Below are 23,354 nucleotides of genomic sequence, written 5' to 3'. Positions count from 1 at the left end.
AGCAAACTCAATTTGCTTGGGTTCAGTTGTGCCCCCCCAAAATTCATATGTGGAGATCTTAACTACAGGTACCTCAGAATGTGACCTTATTTGGAAATAGGGTCTTTGCAGATGAATTGCTTTGAGGTCATACTGTACTCCTTTTGAACAGGGAAATTTAGAGACAGATACATATAGGAGAATGACATGCAAAGATTATGCTGCCACTAGCTGAGTAACTACCAAGAAACTCGGCAGGATCTGAAACAGATCCTTCCCTAGAAGGATGGCTGTGTTGACCCCTTGATCTTGGGTTTCCAGCCTCCAAACTGTTAGACAATACATTTCTGTTGTTTAAGCCACTCAGTTGTGGTACTTGGTTACAACAACACCGGCAAACTAATTCACTTGTTTGTGGGTAAATGAACTGGTATTTGCAGAGGGCTAAGGACATCTGGTAGGGTACTCACCTCGCAGTGCGGGACAGAAAGCAGTCATGTTTTCTGAGGGCAGGAGCTGATGGCCTAGTCATCTGATCTGCCAAGAAAGTCGACTTTATTTGCCAGAGTCTCAGCTCTACGTCTCTACATACATCTGAGTCACACTGTGCATTGGATCATGTAGAGACAACTCTGTGTGCTGGAAAGGAAAATAGAGAGAAATAACTTACATAGCACTCATGATTCTTTCCACCGTTTCCTACAGCTAGATCAAGTAGTAGTTAACCGAAGAAGCCACAACCTCCATTAATCCTTAAAAGAAGAACTGCCCCTGCTTGCATGAGACAAGTGACTGAAGGGATTTTCAAGGATAATTCTAGCTGCTTTTCCTTCACTTCACTCCATGCCTGGCTTGGTGACCTAGCTTCCCTCAAGATCAGACCCAAGTGATCCTCTGTCTCCCCCTTTCCTCCACTTGCCTCCTGGCAAACTCCTCTTGTTTCTCTAAAATTTTGCTCACCTGATGTCTATTCTGGCAGTCTGGTTCCTGTCATGTCATCATTTTATCTGTACTTTTCCTGTATTATAGACACATTGTTTACTATTGCATGTTTAATTGCGCTTTCCAGTCTTTGCATTATAAACTCATTGAAGTCAATGGTGCCTTACATGAGGGAGCCTTCATAATTGCTTGCTTTTGTTTTGGTAATTTTGAACTTTTAAAAAGAGTATTCCCCCCGCCCCCCGCCAATTTATTTCTCCAATCACTCAACAAAGGTCAAGTACTTGCTATATATACTTTCTTGAATACCAGCATCACAGGGATAATGCCACTGATTTATCATACTGTAAAACCCTCAGGGCCATGATCCTTTCTAGAGCTTGTTGCTCTGCTTTTAAATTTTCTTCTAGAGCTTCTCTTACTGTCAGGATGGATACTTTGTTGCTGTTGTTTCTCTATTGTCAACAGTTCATGCATTTCTCTTTTCTTCAAATCCTGATGATTCATTTTATACAACTCCAGTGGGTGACTCTGCTTTTCTTGTAGAATTCAATGTGCATGGACTTTGTGATAGCTATTTATATTTGAGAGACTTAAATATTTATTTTCAAGATTATTGCTTTTTACTTCATGGGAAAATTCACATTTGTAACCTTTTTAGCCAATGGGATTTCCAAACCTAATAGTAATTAAGTATCTGTAAAGAGCTCAAGGGCAAGGAACAGCTGTGATGTGGGGAACACCCTATGTGATTCAGACCAAGGTGACAAGGGCTCTTGGGGATACTTGAAATGAGAAGGGAATCAAATCTAAATCATCAGTTGAGTTCAATTATATATGTCGCTTTCATGTCCAATATTTATGTATTCATTTGTGTGTTTATTTATTTAGAGACAAGGTCTTGCTCTACTGCCCAGGCTGGAGTGCAGTGGTGCAATCATAGCTCACTGCAACTTGGAACTCCTGGCTTCAGGTGACCCTCCCATCTCAGATTCCTGAGTAGCTGGGAGTACAAGTGCACGTCCCCCAGACCTGGCTAATTAAAAAAAAATTATGTAGAGACAATTATGTGTTGCCCAGTTGTAAAATTATGTGTAAAATTATGTGTTGCCCAGTTGATCTCAAACTCCTGTGCTCAAACATTGCCTTCCTCCTACCCCTGCACCCCTCTCCAGCCTCAACCTCCCAAATTTTGAGCACGAGCCCCTGTGGCTGGCCCAATATTCATTAAAATAATGTACAGCTAAATTTGCTTTTAAATGCAAAAGCAATATGCGTGCATGTTGGGGAAAGAGCAAATAGTACTTCACGTATAAAAATGGAAAAGTAAAATAACCCACTCCACTCTTCAGAGATAATGATCGCTAACATGTTTTGCATGTAGCAGTCCATTCACTCATGTATTCGTTCACTCATTGTTTCATTTAGTGGATGCCTAGTGACAGCTTACCAAGTGTCAGGCTCTGTTCTAGGCTCAGAGGAATATACATCCATAAAGTGTTTTGGAGACACACACATGCACACATACTGTTGTTCAAAATGAGTTATCTGACATGCTCTTTTGTGTCTTGCTTTGAAAACATATCTAGCAGACAGTTCCAAATATCCATTTCATTTCTCTTTAATTTAAAGAAATGCAGGCGAATGTAGAGAAAAATTTCATAAAACATCTGGAGTATACTCAATGCCAGATTGAAATGCAGTCAGGGTGCTTAAAATTCAAAAAGAAAAGCATTATTGACAACACTGAAATTCCCTTCACATACCATCCCGAATCCTATTCCTTCCTTCCTTCTTCACAGAAACTCCTATCCTCCCAGTGCGTGTTTTTCCATGGAGTATTGTTTTATGTCTATATCTTTTCCCACTTACCATTATTGCTTTGGTTTCTACCCATCTTGAAACCCATGGATCCAGTCTATTCATTCGAGCTGTGCTCTGATGTACCATTGTGTGTCTGGGCCATATTGTGTTTATCCTGTTTTCTACTGATGATTTTAGGTCTCTCCCCTCACATTTTTAACTGAGGCACAGCACTCCACTGATTGGACAATTCATTTCACTCTTATTAATGAATATTTGGATTGCTGTTAGTTTTCACTGTTTCAAACACTGCTTCAAAGACTATTTTGAGTATCTGTCTTTGCATACTTGGATGAGTAAAACACATAGAAGGAATTCTTAGAAATTACTGTGGCAAATGGTATGTACATTTACAGTTTTGATTGGTACTATCACATTGTTCTCTAATTTATATATCAATTTGTACTCCCAGTATGAGTGCATGAAAATGCTTATTTTCCCACACATTTTCCAGTCTTGGTTTTGAAGACTTTTTTTTATCATTGCCAATCTGACGTGTCCTAGAAGAAAATTGTGCTTGAAATTATATATCTTTAATCATGAGTGAGTCATATCCTTTTATCCATTTGTACTTTTTTTCAAAGAACTTCCTGTTTTTGTCTTTATTCATTTTTCAGTTGAATTACTGGTATTTTTCCTCTTTGATTTGTTCCAACCTCTCACCAAAATCTAAAAAGTACTTAATATATTACTCAAAACCTAAAAGGTACTGAAAGGATATGCAGTGTGACACCTCCATCCTATTCTTGGTTTTCAGCCGCCCAGCTCGCTCCTTTATAGGCAACCATTGTTATCAGGGTTTGTGTGTATCTGTCTTTTCAGACCTGTTTTATGCATATATAAGCCAATATGTGTACATGGTCTTTTCTGTGCAGATGATAGCATATTGTGTCTATTACTTGGCATCTTACTTTCTTTTTAAACATACAGCCTGGTCATTATTTTATATTAGTACACAAAGAGCCCCTCATTTTATTGATTTACTGTGAAAAGTCTTATGACTATTCTTTTTTTAAATTGCTGCAGGGTTGTTTATTATTTATCCATTCATTCCCACCATTTTCCTGTTACAAACACTATCCCAAATAACTTTAGTAATTTCACAAATGGGCAAGCATAGATGTAGGGTAAATACCTAGAAACAGCTTCCATGCACCTCTGTTCATGGAAGTCTTTAAAAGTGAGTCTTGGTCATGACTTATTCAGAGGCAGATGTATTTCCTCACATTTTGGTTTCAGGACTTTGTTGGCACAAACTACACCCTATGCCAAGCTTTTTACTTTATACTGTTGCTGGGTCAATTTATAATTTTATGAATTTACACTTTTGATTGATATGGCCCGATGGCACTCCATAAAGTTTGAACCAGTTTATTCCTACATCAGAAAATGCAGAAATTTTTTTTTTTTTTTTTTTTTGAGTTGGAGTCTCACTCTGTCGCCCAGACTGGAGTGCAGTGGCTGCTCCCGGCCATCACAGCCTCAACCTGCTGGGCTCTGGCGATCCTTCCGCCAGAAAAATCTTGCTGAACTTTGCCTATTGTCTATTGAGGTGGACATCATTTCTATGTTATGTATGTGGAAATGGAAGGACTGCATGGTGTGCTGGGGGAGATGGACCTATCATGAGCTAGATAGAGTATCTGCCTGCTTAGAGTTCATAAGTTCCCTCTTATGTTCCTGTGCTTGCTTTCTTCTTATTTGTATTATCATAGTTTTGCATGTCTCTGTAAGCCTAGGCAGAATATGAATAAAAATAAAAATCCTAAAAGGTTGACTGGGATTGAAAAAAGAGAACCAGATAATTTAAAACTAGAAGAAGAAGATGGGAAAGATTCCTCCTCCTCGTCTCCCCAGCCTAGATGAAAGAAGTTTCTTTAGCCTTGCAAGGAGAGTGGCTATTAGTTTACAGAAAATAGCTTGAGAGACAAGGCTTCTGTTTTATAATCCTGTGGAGAAGAAACTTCTTCGTCAACTCTGAGAGCCAAAAAGTGGTGATATGACTATTATATTTGATATTTCTTTAGCATTCATTACTTTTATGCTGGAATCTCTTAAGTCCCGGAATTGCGATTTAAAATGTTTCAATCTGATGATGTCACTGATGAAATAAGACATGTTTATTAATTAAGATGAAGGCTCTTTGAACCTGATGTGAGTCAGTGGTCTTGTATCCTGGGGAAGAAGAGGTTGTATATGTTTTAATATCCTCCTGGAAATTGGCTGACCCAGAAGCTCAGCCTAATGAGATCTGGACAGCCGGCTTCTAGGAGGACAATTGATTGTGACATGCTGTGTTTCATGTGCCAGATCTACTGTGGTGTAAATGACTGAATCTCCTGATGCCTGCCTGGCGAGGAATTGCATTTCTTTAAAGAGCCATTCCAAATATAACTTTTGCATGGAAATAAAACTAAGCAGAAATGAATACCCCCTTCTGAAATTCAAGTGAATAGCTCTCTGACTTCAGAAATGAAAGCTTCCTAAGAGGTGCATTGCAAAAATAGGGAGCAAGCCAGTCTTGCTAACAACTCATTTGCTTGCAAGGTAACCGGATGTTCTCCTCTGTGTGTATTTCAGATCTATTCCCTTCTCTCCATCAGGGATGTCCTCCCCCAGCTGAGGCAGCCAATCACTGAGACCATGCCCAAGGCCTCCATTGTAATGTACAGAGAGACTGGGGAGTGGTGTACAGTGGTAGCCTTTGAACATTGTAACAGCGACACCAGCTGGCCTGCTCTCTCTGGAACATGCCCGGCACTGTGCTGGATCACACCCTTTCCATCTGACTGTTGTTCCCTTGCCTGGACCGCTCATCTGCCTGGCTTGTTTCTCATTTCACTCCAGTCTTTGCTTAAGTGTCATCTCAGAGAGAACGTCTCCTACCTCCCACCTCCCAACCCATCTTACCTTGCTTTATCTTTCTTTATAGCGATTATTTTATCTTAGAGTAAATATTGGTTTATTTCACTTAAGGAATCGAAACATCTTGAGGGGGTGCTCTATTAATTTTGTTAACCTTTTAAATACTGTATTGCCAGAGCCTGGAATAGTGCCTAGAATACAGCAAGTGCCCAATAAATATTTGTTGTGTGCATGAGTGAATATATTCTTGTGTACATTCTCAGGGCCCACTTTCCTTTGTGAGCATCCACTACCCTGCATTTTAAAGATCCCCTTGGCCTCCTCTCCCACCATGGTTGTTATGTGGCAGACTCCAAAAATCTGGTTGCAGCATTTTCTGGTGATTCTATTTTCTCAGGCCTGTACTTGAACTGCTGACTGCGGAATGTGTAAGCCAGTGGATCCTTGAATGTCTCAAGCGAGTTATGGGTTGTAGGTTTTTAGTGATAAGGAAAGTCAACTGAGGATATCACATTTTAGCTTTAAAGATTTTGGTTGAGTGGGGAATAGCATCTGTGAGGCTCAGGAGGAACATGAACAAGACATGTCTTAAAGGCCCAGGGATCTGGCTAGATTGGAGGGGTCTGGTTTGAAGGGAGACATAATTATAGCAACTGTCCGTTAATTGCTTATTATGTGTTGGACTTCTCACTAAGGGCTTTTCACACATTATTTTTAAAAGATGAGCATTATTACCTTCATTTTACAAATGAGAAAATTGAGACCCAGGGAAGTTAAATAATTTGCTAAGGATAAACAGCACTAAGTGTCTGAACTGGAATTTGAACATGACATTATATATTTGTCATACAAACCTTGACATTTTAAGAGTACCGGCAATGATTATGTCAGGGCAACAAATGCAAATTAGGGTTGTCTGGGTAAATCAAGATGTATGTTTGGTCACTCTGACTCCAAAGCCTGTACTTACTTGATTTGAGGGTAGGATTACATTGTGGATAGCTTTAAAGTAAATTGGGGAGGCCACGTAAAAGGGGGTTATAGACTGATTAACTTAACAGTGCTGTATAGCACAGGATGGAATAGAAGAGAGATGCGAGGCCAAAGGAATAATTAGTGGGTGACTTCATTAAAAATTGGTTAGATGTGATGAAGCTTGAAATTAAACGATAGAATATGAGGGCGGTGAGGTGTCCTATACATTGTTTACAATAAAAAATTCCCAAAACTCAAAGAAGGATACAGTGGATCCCCATTTTCCCAGATGAAGAAATTGCCTGATTTTTAAAAAATTTTCTTTATCTTCTTTTCTCTTTCTATTTTCTTTGCTGAAGCATTTAAAGCAAACCCAACATGACATCATCTTCCCTTTCACCACAATGTGCATTTCTAAAGAATATGGACATTACCTACTACCCACAGTATCGTTACCAACTTGCCAAAATTAATAAGAATTTTAATTTTTTACTCTTAATTATCATTATTAGGTATAATACTCACATTTTTCAATCCTCATTTTACTGTTTCTTTCTTTCCCTTGAATCAGAATCCCAACAAGGAAGAAAAAAAAACAACCACAAAATGCTTTGACTCTCCAAAACTGAGTCAAAAAGTTTTGAACTTGATAGACCAGGAAAATTGGTTAACTGGCTAATGGGAAGCAGAGTTTGAAAAAGAGAAAGTGGTTGCAGAAAAAGATGGAAAGAAGTCCAGAAATTTTTTTGTTTTAATTTTTTATTTTAAGTAACTTAAAACCTTTAGAAATATTGCAAGAACCGTACAAGTGAACACCTGTTTATCCTCTACCTAGATTCATCAATTATTAATCCTTTCCCACACCATCAAGTACTTCAGCATGAATTTCATAAATCCTCCTACATAACCACAGGGAAATATGAACTTCAAGACATTTGACATTATTATAACACTTTCATCTACTATGCAGTTAATGTTTACATTTCTCAAATTTCCCATTGATGTTCTTAATAGTTTTTTTCAAATTAAGTATCTTGTCGGGGTACTACACAAATGATGTGTCCTCAGTGTATCACATCATGGTGTCATTTTGTCTTGTTGTTGGTGAAATTAAGTTGGATTATTTGGTTAAGGTGGTGTTGTCCAGATTTCTGATATCTAATCCTGTTCCTCAGTAGTTATTTGCCTAGTGCTTTCAGCATCCATCAGTTATTCTTGCCTTAATCAACCACCATTGTGGTTGCTAAATGGTGATGTTCTATTTCTATCATTTCTTTTCCACTCATTAGGGAGCTTTCTGTTGTATCAGAAGCATTCTGATACCATGTAACAGGAATGGGGGAAACCTGCATATTTCATTATTTTCCAAGGACTTGATGGTGATTGTGAGTGGCCTGAGCTGAGCTCAGGGAGTGCAGTGAATAAGGCTGGAGACATGGAGACATAGCAATAATAGGGGAAGAAAGGATGGGTGTGTCTTCGGTTGTCAAGGAAACTTTATTTAGCCTGGCATTCTCAGTGGAGGCTCACGAGGGCTCAGGCTCAGCTATCGTAAAACATTCCTTTTCATCTCCACACTGGCTGCAGGATTTCCAAGGCCATAGCTAATAAGCAGGCACAGATATAGTTGCCACAGAAGTTGGCTTGTTTTGTGTTTAAGTGGAAAGAAGGTGACCTTTGGTCATTTCACTCCTTTCCTTTTCGTTTGAGGTTTTGTTTTCTGACATTCAGGAACTGTACAGGGGAGAGGTTCAAAGCAAATGAGAAGATGTATTGTTTATATTGGATTCTAGGAAGTTGTTTTGGGACCCGCTGGGCTCTTACTAATCTCAGTCTCATTAGAAGTTTCTAACTCTGCTCTCAACACTGTCATGAGGAATAATTGGAAGACTTTGATAAAATATTGGGTTCACTAAGCCAGGATCAGAAGCCTGGTTCCAGCTTGTTTGACTGAGAGAAAAATAAGTTCATGTCCAAAGACTGCCCTGGGCCTTGACCAGTCAGCTACAATAGCTCTGCTATGGGTCACAAAGGGGGAACTGCTGAACTCCCAAAGCACATTATGATGAGGCCTTACCAATCCCTCTTGACAAATGGTCAAAGCTCCACACTTAGCATCTTATGATTCTGTATTCTGGGAGGGTTTTGTACACAGTAGATACCTTCTTCACCGAATGATGGATATTTAGAAATGTGATGGGTCTCAGAGCCATTCATTATATAATGGGACCTAGTACTCAACAGAATGCTCTGATAATGACAACTTAACATTTGTAGATGAGGAAACCAAGGTGCAGAGTGGTTAAGCCACCTGTCCAAGGCCACATAGTCATTAAATGGTAGAGCTGGAATTCTCTGCTCTTCACTGTGATACTAACTACCTGTTCTTCTTCATCTCACATCTTGGAGTTTTTGTTGAAGCAGCCAGTTGTTTTTAGCTCCTCAAACCTGTCGTAGTATCTCAGTACCCCTGTAACTTTGCACATGCTGTTCCCTCTCCCTGGAGTTCCTTCCCTTTACTTAGATTTCTAGTCTTAAGACACAGCTCAGTTATCATCTACCCTCTGGTAAGCCTTTCCTCACTCCTCACAGCTCCCCCAATCTAGCTCACTGACATTGAACCTTGTGTACCTACACCTGCCCATATAGCACACCTACTTCATTTTATTTATGTATCTGTCTTCCCAGTAGACAGTGCGTCTATTAACAGCATGAATTGCAGCTTTTCATCCCTGCATCTTTAGTACCTAGTGCAGGGTCTGGGGCATATTCATACCTATTAAACATTTTTGGAAATATAGTCTGACCATGTCATTATATAGATGAAAAAACTTAGGTGTCCAGAGGGTAAGTGACTTGCCTAATGTAATGGAACCAGTAAATGGAGAACCAGAACTAAAACTGAATTCTCTCATCTCCTGGTCTTAGCCTCCTACCTGTTGTGAACAGGTGTTTTGCCAGTGTTGATCTTGAGTTGAAAAGCCCAGAGAACTAACTATTCATGATGTACTGTAGCTGCTACAACCAACACCCCACCTCTGGGGCATTTATTTCATGTCTAGTACTGTTCTAAGTATAACGCAGGTTATTTACATTGATTTAGGATGATCCTGTAAGGTAGTGTTATTATCTGTTGTCTTAGTCCATTTTGTGCTATTATAACAAAATACCGGAGACTGGGTAATTTTTAAAGAACAGAAATCTAGGCTGGGTGTGATGGTTCATGCTTATAATCCCAGCACTTTGGGAGGCCAAGGCTCAAGGATCACTTGAGCCCAGGAGTCTGAGACTAGCCTGGACAACATAGTGAGACCTCATCTCTACAAAAAATAAAAAAATTAGCAAGGCATGGTGGCACAGGTAATCGGGAGACTGATGCAAAAGGATTATCTGAGGTCCGGGAGATTGAGGCTGTGGTGAACTATGATTTTGCCACTGCACTCCAACCTGGGCAACAGAGTGAGACTCTGACTCAAAAACAAACAAACAAGCAAACAGAAAGCAGTAACAACCACAAAAACAGAACAGATTTATTTCTCAGAGTTCTGGAAGCTGAGTATCCAAGATTAAGGTGCTGTCAGGGCTAGCATCTGGTCCTCACATGGTGCCAACCTCTTTTATAAGGGCATTCATCCTATTCACGAGGGAGGGAGCCCTCATAACCTAAGTACCTCTTAAGGACCCCTTTCTTTTTTTTGTCACAGCTGGGACTACAGGCATGCATTGCCATGATTAACTTATATTATTATTTTGGGGGTTTTTTTTGTATAGACGAAGTCTCACTATGTTGCTCAGGTTGGAGTCGAACTCCTGGGCTCAAGCAATTCTCCTTCCTCAGCCTTTCAAAGTGCTGGGATTACAGGTGACAACCATTGCATCTGGCTGGACTCTTTTTTTTTTTTTGGAGTTGGAGTCTCACTCTGTCACCCTGATTGGAGTGCAGTGGCATGCTCACGGTCACTACAACCTTGACCCACTGGGCTCAGGTGATCCTTCTGCCTCAACCTTCCAAGTAATTGGAACTACAGGCATGCACCACCACCCCCGGCTAATTTATTTGTTGTAGAGATGAGGTCTTGTCAAGTTGTCTAGGCTGTTTTCAAACCCCTGAGTTCAGGCAATCATCTTACCTCTGTCTCAGTGCTAGGATCACAGGCTTGAGCCTCCACACCCGGCCCTACTTCTTTTTAAACAAATTTTTAAAACTTTCGATTCAGGTCATGATACAAATGCATGTGTGTTCCATAGGCGTATTGTGTACTGGTTGGGCTTCCCCAGAGAGTGAATATTGGGACCCGATAGATACTTTTTAAACTACCCCCTCCCTGCCTTCCTCTCCTCTCTTCATACCATCACATTGGCCACCTGAGTTTTAGAGGGGACACATTCAAGCCACAGCACCCCTCTTTATGGATGAAGAAATTGAAGCACAAAAAATTCAAGCAAATGACCCAGGTCTCTTCACATGTACACAGGTAGCAAGGATGGCACTGGAATCCGAATCTACACAGGGAGTGTAGGTCTTGAGTTTGAGTTCCTGCCCCATCATTTGGTCTGAGTGATCTCCGGCAACTTCTTCGACCTTCCTGAGCCTCTACTTTCTTATTTGGGAGTGGGGAGCTTTCTCTGCTGAATCTGGGAGTGAGAATCTGCTTTCTTTGCATGATTGCTGGAAGGATTCTGGGTGATAGCCATCACATTTCACTTACAAACTTTTTCCTAAGCTCACAAGGTGGAAATGGAGGAAATGTGAAGAAATGGAGGCCCAGAGAGTTTCTGTAATTGGACCAGCATTCAAATCAGTCACTTAGCTTGTCAGTGCTGAAGCCAGAGCTTGAAACCAGTTCTGACTGGTTCCAATCGTCTGCCCGGCCTGCTCGGCCGCACTGTGTAAGCTCTTAGCTTGCTGGTGATTTATGATGCACAGCCTAGGCTCGCTTCTCTACCCTCCCCCCTTCCTCTAAGGCACTCTGAGAACCTTAGAGTGGAAGGGGGTGATTCTTAGAGAATTACGACTTGACTGATGCATGATAAAATAATAATAAATAACATGTATATAAATTTAAGGAGACTGGAGCCCATTTATTTAACACAATTGTGAGTGGTGGTCGGTAGGTTTTTTTATGAGAAATACTACATGCTGAAATACTGTAAAAATGACTCTAGGGCACATGGCCTACACAAGCTATGGTAAAATCTGATTTACATCTGCAGGAACTAGCATCTTTAACTTATTTGTGCTAAGAATTATGTCTTTCTTAATTTTTGTGGGGAAGAGAGGGAGATAGAAGAGTAGGTTGATACAATTATTTTATTTAAAAATTAAAATATTTTTTTGAAAAAATCCAAGTGAGTTCAAGGTGTAGACAAGGAGAAAAGTTCTTTTTCACCCTGCCCCTAATTCTACTTTCTGTCCCAGGGAAGCCATTGTGAACAGCTGAGCCTTTTGTCGCCTGGAAGAACAAAATGGGGTTTAGCTGATGCACATTCTCACAGCATTGTCTGTGAGCTCACGTGGACCTCAGTACAGGCCAACACATGTGATTCAAACCACATTTCTTTCAAAGATCCTTTGGGCAAACTTTTCTGGTGAGCAACAGAGAAGAGGGCTGTAAATGGAATCATGCTTTCCAGGAATGTCTTAAGGGAGAAAATGCCACAGGAATCCACAAATATTTGGCAGTGATCCGTGCCCCCTCTCCCTGGATTCACGAAAGGCGGCAACACGGGGCACCGAGCCCAGCGTGCTGTGGGGGTGGGGTAGGGGGTCCAGCGGTCCCATTGTCAGGGCCACTCGGCCCCAGCCCTTATCTGCAGCACGGCTTTGTCCAGGCTTCCAACCTCCAGGAGACCTCGGGAGCCTCCCTCTGGCCTGTGCAACCTAAGTACTGCCTCTTCTACAGGTACTAGAAATGACTGAAGGACAGATCTGCCCAGTTACATGCTAGGCGGAACTGCGTGCTATGTGCATATAAAATAAAATCACGGTCCACCCATGGGGGTAAGCACGTGGCTGGTAGGAAGCTACAAGGGCCAGACTGGTCCCAGATATTTTCACAAGAAGAGCCTCTTGGGCAGCATTTTTTTAAATGAACTCTTTGCTTGGAGGGCTGGTGAGTGTCATGGTTAATTCTCATAAAAGCCAGTGTGTGTCAGTTCTGCAAGGAAAAGCCACTCCAGTCCATTAAAGGAGAGGAAATGATACGGGGGAGAAAAGTAGACCAAAGGTATTCCCGTTGCATTGGAAATGAAGGAAGGGGATTTCCCACTCCTGAGTACTTGGTGATATTCTTGGAGGCAGGAGAGATCCATTTTATAAGTCTAATAACGTGGCCTGGCTTCTAAAAGTCTGAAGCATCAATCCTTATATTACAAACCAAACCAAAGCGTTTAGTCATGTTGCTGTGAGGATTAGAGGGGTTTAACGAAAGTGTTCTGACAAACTGAAGAGTACAGCGCAGGGAATGGTTGTTCAAGCATATCATTCACGTACCAAATTCAGATAGACTCCACTTAGCCACACCAGAAAGAGATAATATACTCACTCAGAAAATGTAGTCAACTCCGGGACCAAAGCAATGGAGTTGAGCCCTTCCAAAATCTCCTTCTTTGGTCTCAGTGTACTCCTTCCATTGTAAATGACTGTAAATACATTCAACCAAATGGGTCTACTGGAAAATGGGGTTAAGTACGTTTTTTAGAGATGCCACACTTAATCTTGCAAGTGACAACTTCTTGAGTTGTAGCATTTTCAATGGAGATTTTTTCAAAAGGCATTTATTTGCTGACCTTTTAATTTCATACACACCCAACATATGAGGGACCAAAAAAACAAAACAAAACAAAAAACCCCAAACAGAGTTTATTTATGATCAATTGTGTATTTATTTTTACATGTTTAACTTTAGTCACCTTCAAAGTAATCTCTGTTTGATGTCATACACCTATTGAGACACTTTTTCCAGTGCTCAAAACAGTTTTTGAACTAGTCAATTCTGATGCCATTTAGCACTTCGGCCATTTTTTGTTTTACCTCTTCCACACTGGCCAAACATTTCCTTTGAGGACTTTTTTTCATCTGGGGAAACAAAAAATAAAATCAGGGTGAGATCAGGTGAATAGGGTCATGCGGTATTTGGCCAAAAATTGGCATTTTTGGTCAAAAACTGATGAACACTCAGTGTGGTGTGGGCAGGTTGTTCGTGTAAGTCACCCATAATGAAATAGGCAGACAAGTTGAATGAATCTCCCCCCAAAAATTCACTGAAGCAGAATGCATCCTCTCATGTCAACACTGGCTGTACCCTGATGCCGATGGTTTCCTAGAACACTTACCAGGCGGGAGAAACCTAATTAATACAGGCTTCCCCCAGAAGATAATTCTGCGTCTTTTGGGATTCCCCTTTGTAAATCAACTTTTGGGTGGGTAAGAGTCCTCGTTCAAGGTCAGCTGTCTTCGGAGACTGTGTGTGGTCTCCTGCCCTTGCACTAACTCAGCCCCAGTTGCTCTCCTTTTCTTGTAGGGACCTGAGGTTGTCACAAGTTGTCATTACTGGAGGCTCATCGACCTTCTCTGAGCCAGGGTTGCTCAGAAATGCACTGCTCCAACACACCTACTGGGCTAACCACTCCAACAGGAATAGTAGCTGACTGGGGTAGAGTTTGTTTTCTTTGTCAGGTTGGGTAGGCCATAGTAGTCAGCGACTTAAACACGAATTAGCTGTTGCTGTTTAAGTATTTTGAGGATGTGATTAACCTCTACAATTAGTTGACTTTAAATAAAAGACATTGCCTTTAATAATGTAACTGGCTTTATCCAATTGAGTCCTTTAGTAAGAGCAAAAACGGAGCTTTCCCAAGAAAGGAGAAATTCTGCCTCAACCACTGTAGTATCCACTCCTGCCTGACTTTCCAGCCTGCTGACTGCCCTATTGACTTCAGACTTGTTAGTCTCCACAATTCCTTAGAATAAGTGTCCGCTACATCTATATCCGCATGTTTCTATACATTGTCTTTCATTGGTTCTTTCTCTCTGGAGAACCCAGGTAGATTCAGGTAGTTATTCCCAATGCTTGGGAATTAGGAGTGGAAGGAGTATGTAGTTAGAGAAAAACCCATCTCTCTCCCTGAAGAGTGAAATGAGCAATGTACCCTGTATTGGGATGCCGAGTCTGTGTTCACCAAGTGCTTTCTCTGAAGCGTCCATCTATGTGTAGACAGTGTGACTTTGTGAGCGATGAGGATATTCTCATCTACCCTAAGCTTGTGGTTTGGAGGTTAGGTGACTGACTTTGCATCAAATAATGGGCAGATGAATGTGTACTTGTATGTCTTAAGTTAAAATGTCCAAGGCCTGATTTCTTCCTTTTTTCTTTTTCAATTAACCTGTCAGAACTCAGCACACCTACTATCCTGATTCAATGTAGATTTAAACATTTTCATGCAGTGACTTGGCTCCTTAGACATTTTTTTTCCTTGATAAAAGGTAAACTGATTTAAGCATTTCAAATAACCAGAAATGTCTAAATTTGTTGAAAGTCACGAGGTGCTTTTCTGTTGAGAGAAGACACACTTTCATTTTAGAAATCTGAATCAGGAAGTCTTATGTAAGAAAAAATCCTGTGTGTTCAGGATGGTATGGCTGTAGACAGGAGGTTCTAAAGCATAGAAACAAAACCCAGCAAGCTTAGGCCAATGAGGGAAGATAAAACTCAACTGTCCTGAATTATCTCAGTTTGTAATCTAAGATCCCTTTCCTATGGGCACTCTGGAGGAAGGGCCGGTGGCCCACACAGACCACATAAATGTTTATATTTTCACCAACTGGCCCTGCATCTTGAGTTAAATCTGGATTCTTCTCCAGAAGGAATGTCTTGGACCTGGAAACCTGTGCTCTCATCCATCTTACCAGCCATTTTGTGTACGTAACTCTTGGAAATGGTACGAAGATCTTAAGCCAACTTAGCCATAAGCCCCATCTGATATACCTTTTCCAGGATAACACTGTCACTTGAGAGCATTTCCCTTAAATATTTTGGCAGTAGAGACTAGCCAGCCTCAGTTGTTTACATTGGTTGTGAACATCTGTTTTGTAGATTAGGACAACTTGACCGGTAGTAAAGCTTTAGAAAGGCATATGGACATGTGTTAGGCCTGGGATGGCTATTCAAGCTTTGTAGATGATGAATAAGAAACAAGCAGGATGAGTGGTTTCATCTGAGCTATAGTGCACTGTATTTTGTAGTGATTTTTATGAGTTCAAATGCTTTTTCATACATTCTATTTTCTGAATACAGAAAATCAAATCTTGGAGTGAAGATGTCTTTTATTTATTTATTTATATTTTTTTTAAAATGAGAAAATTCAGTTTATTTAGAAAGTAAATTGGAGAGAGAGAGAGAGAGAGGAGATTCACCTCCTCAAGGTAGGGAAGGGGGCCAAAGTTTAAGAAAACATGGCCAGGTCATAGCTCAAAGAGCATGTGGCCACTCCATGACTTAGCAAGACAATGGTGGCGATGGTCTGGCAATGGCTGAAGATATCTTTTAAAATCTTGCTTTATGTTTGTGCCGACCTATAGGTTTCTCCACATCTCTCTCTCTCTCTCTGCATGTGTCATGTGTGTACATTCTTCCTGAGGAAGAAATGAGTTTTTTTCTCATTCTTTGGTCAAATTGGCAGGATAGGCTATAGTTAGAGGTGGCATGCAGCTAGAAAATGCTAGGGATCTTATAAGGTAAGCCTTATTTTAGCTAGGGTAGGTAATGCCATTTGCTATAACAAACAAGCTCAAGTCTCAGTAAAAAATATTTATCACTCGCTGCTCTGTCCACTATAGAGAGTGCAATGAGTTGGGTGGAATGGTCTGGAGACCCTAGCTCACTCTATCTAATGGTTCTGGCAGCTCCTTAGACTCCAGAATTTTTCACTGGATCTTCATTCAAGAGGATTTGTCTGAGTGATGAGTAAAGAGGGCGTGTGGGAAGGATCTTTTAGGAGGTTTCAGGGGCCGGCACTGGACGTGGTATGCATACGCATTTACCCACATTCCACTGGCCAGAACTCAAGTCTCATGGTCTTGACAGCAAAGGGACCCAGAGAATTGAGTCCGGCAGTGGGCCAAGGAGGAACAGGTAACACACAGACAGCCAAGCACTTGTGTTCTACACCACCAGAAGAGGGGACGAGCGAATTGAAGGCTGTGGGATACCAGAGTGGAGGCCAAACACACTAGTATGTCTGTGTCAGTGCCTACATAGCAGGCACTGTGCACAACACTTTTCTTTGGATGAAATGATCTTGCACACCCTGTGTAATGCCAGCACTCTAGGGAGTCAATCAACACTTTGTGAACTGCCTGAATCTGTGTTTTATGTGGAGTCCACTGCCTTTTCCCCCTCAAGATTTGGTCTAGACTAAGCAGGCTGCCATATTTGTTTGTCAGTGCCTACAGAAAAACATGCCTGGAAATGAACACTTATAATTGAATTTTAATTAGATGTTCAAGCCTAGTTTTTGCAAGTCTCTAACTTGAATTTGAATTCATTTTATTCTATGTGCAAACCTGATACTTTTAGAAAAATATAAATAACCTCTTTTACCTTGATCAGTGTTGATTTAACACTTGAATTAACAGATTAATCCTCCTTAGCACAGAGCCATGCACGAGACCCCCAACCACGTGTGTTTAAAGTGGTGCCACTGAAGGCAAAAGAGCAACTCTGTGGTCTCTCCACAGAGAGGCACTTAACACTATTTACACTCTTAATTAGTCACATTTGCCGAGTAAACACAAGTACCCAAGAGGGCCGACTTGTAGATATTATCAGCAGAATCTTTCCAAGAGCACTTAAGCTTGGCACAAGTCTGATAAATCAACTGCAAACAACCGGGGATTTTAAATTCTCTATTGACTTTACAAGAGAACATTACAAGGGTGGAATTTCGCTAGGCCTATCTTGGGCCAGAACATGGATCAAAATAAGCCAATTAGGGAATAGAAATATCTTAATCAAAGATGAGTTTTAACTAAGATAAGGAAAATGGCCCTATCACACACGGATACTAACACGGACTTTTCGTATTTTATCTTCTGTGGCTCAGACATCGCAAATCTCATAGAGAAATACACACATGCGTGTGCGCACTCACACACAACCTATCTGAGAAGCTCCAGCCACATGTGCAATGAATAGAGCCGGGTCAAAGTGCAGTGAGAGGATGCAATAGAATCCCATGTAACTGAAGACTTTCTGCAACTGCTGTACCCTGACTTGGGGGCTGGGGCAGGGGTGGTGTATGTGTGTGAGAGAGACAGGGATAGACAGACAGGCCCTGACTTCCAGAACTAGTTTTTGCAGACTTGGTTGCTCTTCACAGAAGGCCCGTCATGAGGCTTGCAGTCAGGGATGCTCACTCCCAGGACCCACACTGTGGAAGAGTGGCAGGAAGCAGAGAGAAAGGTCAACACAAGCAGCAGCAGGATATAGAAAGATGCACCTCTGCAGTGACAACCATGCACCCTCAAGAGCAGGCAGCCCTTGTTTTCTTTTCTTTCTTTTTTTTTTTTTTGAGTTGGAGTCTCACTCTGTCGCCCAGACTGGAGTGCAGTGGCCGCTCCCGGCCACCACAGCCTCGACCTGTCGGGCTCCGGCGATCCTTCCGCCTCAGCCTTCCAAGTAGCCGGAATTACAGGCATGTGCTACCACGCCTGGCTGATTTTTTTATTTATTGTAGAGATGAGGTCTCGCTGCCCAGGCGGGTCTTGAACCCGCGGGCTCAGGCAATCCACTCACCTCAGCCTCCCAAAGGCGCGGGATTACAGGCTGAGCCACCTTGTTTTCTATACCTTCTGGGCTACAGTACAAACCCCTGCCTCCTCAGCACGTGCAGTTAAAAAAACACAAAACAGGGCTTCAGTAGTGTTGCCAGGAGTTTTGACACTGGTTCTCACCTTAAGCTTGACCGTGGCTCCAAACCAATGTCTTTTCCACCACAGATCCAGGACCAGGAGTGTGTGTGGGGGGGTGGGTATTGGTGAACATTTTCCCCCTCAAAAAACCAAGATTTGAGTCTATCTCCTGTTGGCTAAAGCTGAATTGTTTGCTGACTCCCAAACCAAACACATGGAGGAGGTAAGAGGGACTGGGATATGCTACTTGGCTCAGACCAGAAAGTCTCCCACCCTGTGGGTCTCAGAGACCCCCTTTGACCCTTGAAAGTTATTCAAGGACCCACAGAGTTTTTGTTTATGCCTATCAGCTTTTAGCATATTTGAAGATAAAATGGAGAACATTTTAATGCATATTTGTTAGTTCGTTTAAAAATGCTGGTGATAAGCCCTTTCTATAAATAACATGATTTTGTTAACAATAACTTCATTTTCTAAAAGCAAAAATAGTGCAAAGAGTGGCATTGGTTTTCATATCCCTTCAGATCTCTTTAACATCTGGCTTGGTGCAAGTCAGCTGGATTTTTCATTATCTGTGTCTGGATTTGGTCTGTTGAGGACCTATCTTTTAGTTTGGTTGAAGTACATGTAATAGGAACATCCAGTCTCACAGAGATATGTAGTTGTAAAAGGGAGAGTTTTAGTAGTCTCTTCAGATAATTGTGGATGCTTTTCTTTCCACACCAAAACTCAAGTGTTAGTTTTCGAAGGCAACTTGCAATGTGGAATCTGGAACTCATATGAATGAATTTTTGATACTTTGATACATTAGCATCCATTGATCTGTTTTCGACTCTATTTTAAAATTTTATTTGTATAAATTTATGGAATACAAGTGTAATTTTGTTAACGTGGATAGATTGCATAGTGGTGAAGTCAGGGCTTTTATGATATCCATCACCTGCATAATGAACATTGTATCCATTAAGTAATTTCTCATCATCTACACGTCCCCCTTCCCCCCACTTCTTCCACTATGAATGGATCTTTTTTCATATGCAGGATTTTGTGACTGTGTAACTAAATGTATTTTAATAGAAGATTTATAATCCTTTATTTTTTTAATCAACAGTAGACCCTTTCAGCCAGTGAAATTTTAAGCAGAACCCTAATCTATGAAATAGACCAAACTACCGCTGAGTGGTTGAAGGGAAAGGCAGTCTGTGGGGTTGGGTACCCTCAGGTCCTTCCAATCCCTGGGTAGCCCCTGAGGTGCTTGGATGAACTACTGGGGTTCCCAGGTACCTACAGGTTTGAAATCTCTCTTCCAACAGCATAATCTTCAAACATCAGCTTGTGTCTACAGCTGTAGAGGAGCAAAGTTGTTTTACTGAAAACCCTGTGGGGAAGTGGTTTGCTTTGTTTTCCTGTATGCTAATCTGGACATCTTTTCAGATGTTTTTCCCTAACCCTAACCCCAACACCTAACTTGAGGTGTGATGGGTGTAAGTCGTAGCATGCAGAAAATCATTCCTGGATGAGAGACGGTGTGCAATGTGATGGGAAGGAAGGCACTTGGACAGGAGAAGAAAGCCCAGGGTCTTGGTCTAGCCCTCTCACAACTCACTGTGTGATTCTTAGGCAAGCCACTCTCTGTCTGGGCCTCAGTTGTCTGGTGTCATATCATTCTCGGAATAAGAGGTGGCTCTTAATTGGTTGGTCACAGACCTATGTGAGAATTTGAAAATGCTCAAAATGAGTATGTATGGATAAGTTCAGTTTTGTACAAAATTTCAGAGTTTTTGTGTACTGCCTAGAAATGGGAAGAGAGGGATTTCTTGTGTTAAAAATTCTAGTATTGGATTAATTTTAAGGTTTCCTTTCTTTGTAAAATACCATGCAAATGTGGTATTATTGAAAAATAAATTGCTTTTGTGGTTCCAGATAATTAAGACTTAGTAATTTAGATTTAGTAATTTGGTCATTTCAGTGTCTTTTTTATCGGTGATTGTTATTGTTTTGTTTTGTTTTGTTTTGTTTTTTGAGTTGGAGTCTCACTCTGTCACCCAGACTGGAGCGCAGTGGCCTCTCCCAGGTGTAATCCCGCGCCTTTGGGAGGCTGAGGTGAGTGAATTGCCTGAGCCCGCGGGTTCGAGACCCGCCTGGGCAGCGAGACCTCATCTCTACAATAAATCAAAAAATCAACCGGGCGTGGTAGCGCATGCCTGTAATTCCAGCTACTTGGAAGGCTGAGGTGGAAGGATCGCTGGAGCCCAGCAGGTCGAGGTTGTGGTGGCTGGAAGCGGCCACTGCACTCCAGTCAGGGCAACAAAGTGAGACTCCAACTCAAAAAAAAAAAAAAAAAGAAAGAAAGAAATAGGAAATCAAATTATAAGAATAATGTATATAGATAGGTGTAATAATTTGTAAGCATACACAGACCTCTTTTTTCTAAATATGTATTTTATATTTTTACTGAAAAAATAATTTTATTGTTTTGTGACTTTTTTCCCAGATACTTTGAGAAAAGTCACACAGAAGAAATTTCAGCTTTCAACTAATTTTGACAAGGTAATTTTTCATTGATGTACTTGTTATTAAAAATGCAAAGTGTGAGAACATTTTGGCTAAATTGTAGGTAAATCTTTAAACAACTGGCTATTTAATACGTAATTTTAGAAACTTTTTGACTAAGAACTTCTATGGAATATTGAGCCACCTTATAGATCCCATTTGAACTACAGCAGAAATTTCAAAAGTAGCATTTGAGGAAAATCTTTCAAGCTGTATGTTACTTAAAAACTAAAATTTGTAAAAAAATAAATATTATGCTACTTTCTTAGCCAAGGGAGGAGAATCTCTAACTTAGTAGAATTGTTTGAAAATCCCTAGAAACAGTGATTGTACACTTTGTTTTAAAAGGAAGTTCATGGCTGGGCATGGTGGCTCACATCTATAATCCCAGCACTTTGGAAGGCCACGGCTGGAGGATTACTTGAGCTCAAGAGTTCAGGACCAGCTTGGGCAACATAGCAAGACTTCTTCTCTACAAAAAAAAAATTAGCCAAGCATGGAGGCATGCACCTGTAATCCCAGCTACTTGGGAGGCTGAGGCCTGAGCCCAGGAATTCGAAACTGCAGTGGGCCATGATGATACCACTGAACTTCAGCCTGGGTGGCAAAATGAGATCTTAACTAAAAAAAAAAAAAAAAAAGTAGGCTGGGCTCGATGGCTCAAACTGTAATCCCAGCACTTTGGGAGACCAAGGTGAGTGGATTGCCTGAGCCCGCAGGTTCGAGACCAGCCTGGGTAACTTGGCGAGACCTCGTCTCTACAATAAAATTTAAAAATAACTGGGCGTGGTAGCGCACATCTGTAGTTCCGGCTACTTGGAAGGCTAAGGCAGAAAGATCACTGAAGTCCAGCTGGTCGATGCTGGGGTGGCCGTGAGCGTGCATACCACTGCACTCTAGCCTGGGTGAATGCACGAGACTCCAACTCAAACAAACAAACAAACAAATAAATAAATAATGTAGTTTGTTTAAAAAGTAGTTTCCTTTGGCAGGGCATGGTGACTCACACCTGTATTTCCAGCACTTTGGGAGGCCGAGTTGGGAGGATCACTTGAGCCCAGGAGTTCAAGACCACCTTGGGCAACATAGAAAAACCATGCCTTGTTATTATAATAAAAAAAAATAAACAAATAATAACAATAAAGTAGTTTTCTATTTGAACAAGGTTTACTGAACTCCTGCTTTGTGTGAGTACTTGGCTAGACTTGAAGAAAGGTAGAGATGAAGTCTCAAAAGGCTTGAAGCCAGAAGGCAGGGACAATACCTAGCTAATGTTTTAACAAGGACACCCAGAGGGCTGGAGCGGGTAGGGAGATATTCTGCTCGCAGTCTGGAAACCAGTTGAGCAAAGAAGTCGAGATATGAAAGAAGCAAGCCCCCGCTTTGAGGGAAGGGAAAGAAGGTGGGTTGGGTCTGATCACACAAGGGCCTTGAATGCCTCGCGAAGGTGGGTGGATAGTATTTTCAGGAAAATATCAGAGCACCTTGCATTTCTCTGCTTATCACCCAAGGTGCTGTCGAGTCGCTCCCCTACCCCCCGTTTGCTTCTGCGACTGAGGTCTCACCAAGTTGCCCGGGCTGGTGTCGAACCTGGGGGCTCAGGCAATCCACTTACCTCGGTCTCCCAAAGGAGACCTAAACAGAAGAATGTTGATTCTGGTTTGCTATAAGTGTAGGTTGCCCATGAAACAAAACAGACTAAAGATTATTGCATCAAACGTAGGATAACAAAAATTAGTTGAATTTGTCAGGTTCTCAGTCCTGCAGGGTAAGTGCAGCATTGCGTTCTTTCTTTTCGGTATGAAGGTAGTTTTCAAGATAGTCATAAGCAGATGTACAGGTGGACATATCTAACTAGCTAGCCCAACAGATCAGAATGCTAGTGTTCCCAGTAGAGGAGGAATGGCAGGTAACTCTCACCCAGTGAATGGTTGGTTAACTCAGATACTGTAGTCACAAATGGCCTCATCATATTCTTAATTCACACTAAAAGGATACCCAAGAGAAAAGAGGATACAGAAACCAAAGAGGAGAGCCTGATCTAAAGGCCATTTACATTCAGCAGCAGGGAAGGCCATTTGGAAGATGATGGGCGAGCTGTTCCCTGGCGTCCGCAGCTTTCCCTGGGACATTTTCATTGGTCAGTGCCACTGGCTTCACTGATGTCTCCAAATGTGACTGCCCTGTCGGTCTGCATCCCTGGGCAGAATAGAATGACTATTTTGTTTATATTTGTATTCAATGAGCAGCTGGGCCTGGATGCCAA

General features: G+C 41.4%; 1 protein-coding gene across 1 annotated transcript in view; it reads left to right on the top strand.

Annotated features, from left to right (window-relative positions):
- PROM1 (prominin 1) overlaps positions 1-23,354 on the top strand; it is a 97,792-nt gene that overhangs the window by 11,698 nt on the left and 62,740 nt on the right. Inside the window, exon 2 of the mRNA XM_021710806.1 lies at positions 21,030-21,085. Within this exon, the coding sequence (XP_021566481.1) occupies positions 21,030-21,085 (56 nt within the window). The remainder of the gene's footprint in view (positions 1-21,029; positions 21,086-23,354) is intronic.

This window comes from Carlito syrichta, unplaced genomic scaffold, assembly GCF_000164805.1.
Source record: "Carlito syrichta isolate Samal-C Ts95f unplaced genomic scaffold, Tarsius_syrichta-2.0.1 Scaffold301555, whole genome shotgun sequence".
NCBI lineage: Eukaryota > Metazoa > Chordata > Mammalia > Primates > Tarsiidae > Carlito > Carlito syrichta.
This window is presented reverse-complemented; position numbering and strand designations above follow the sequence as displayed.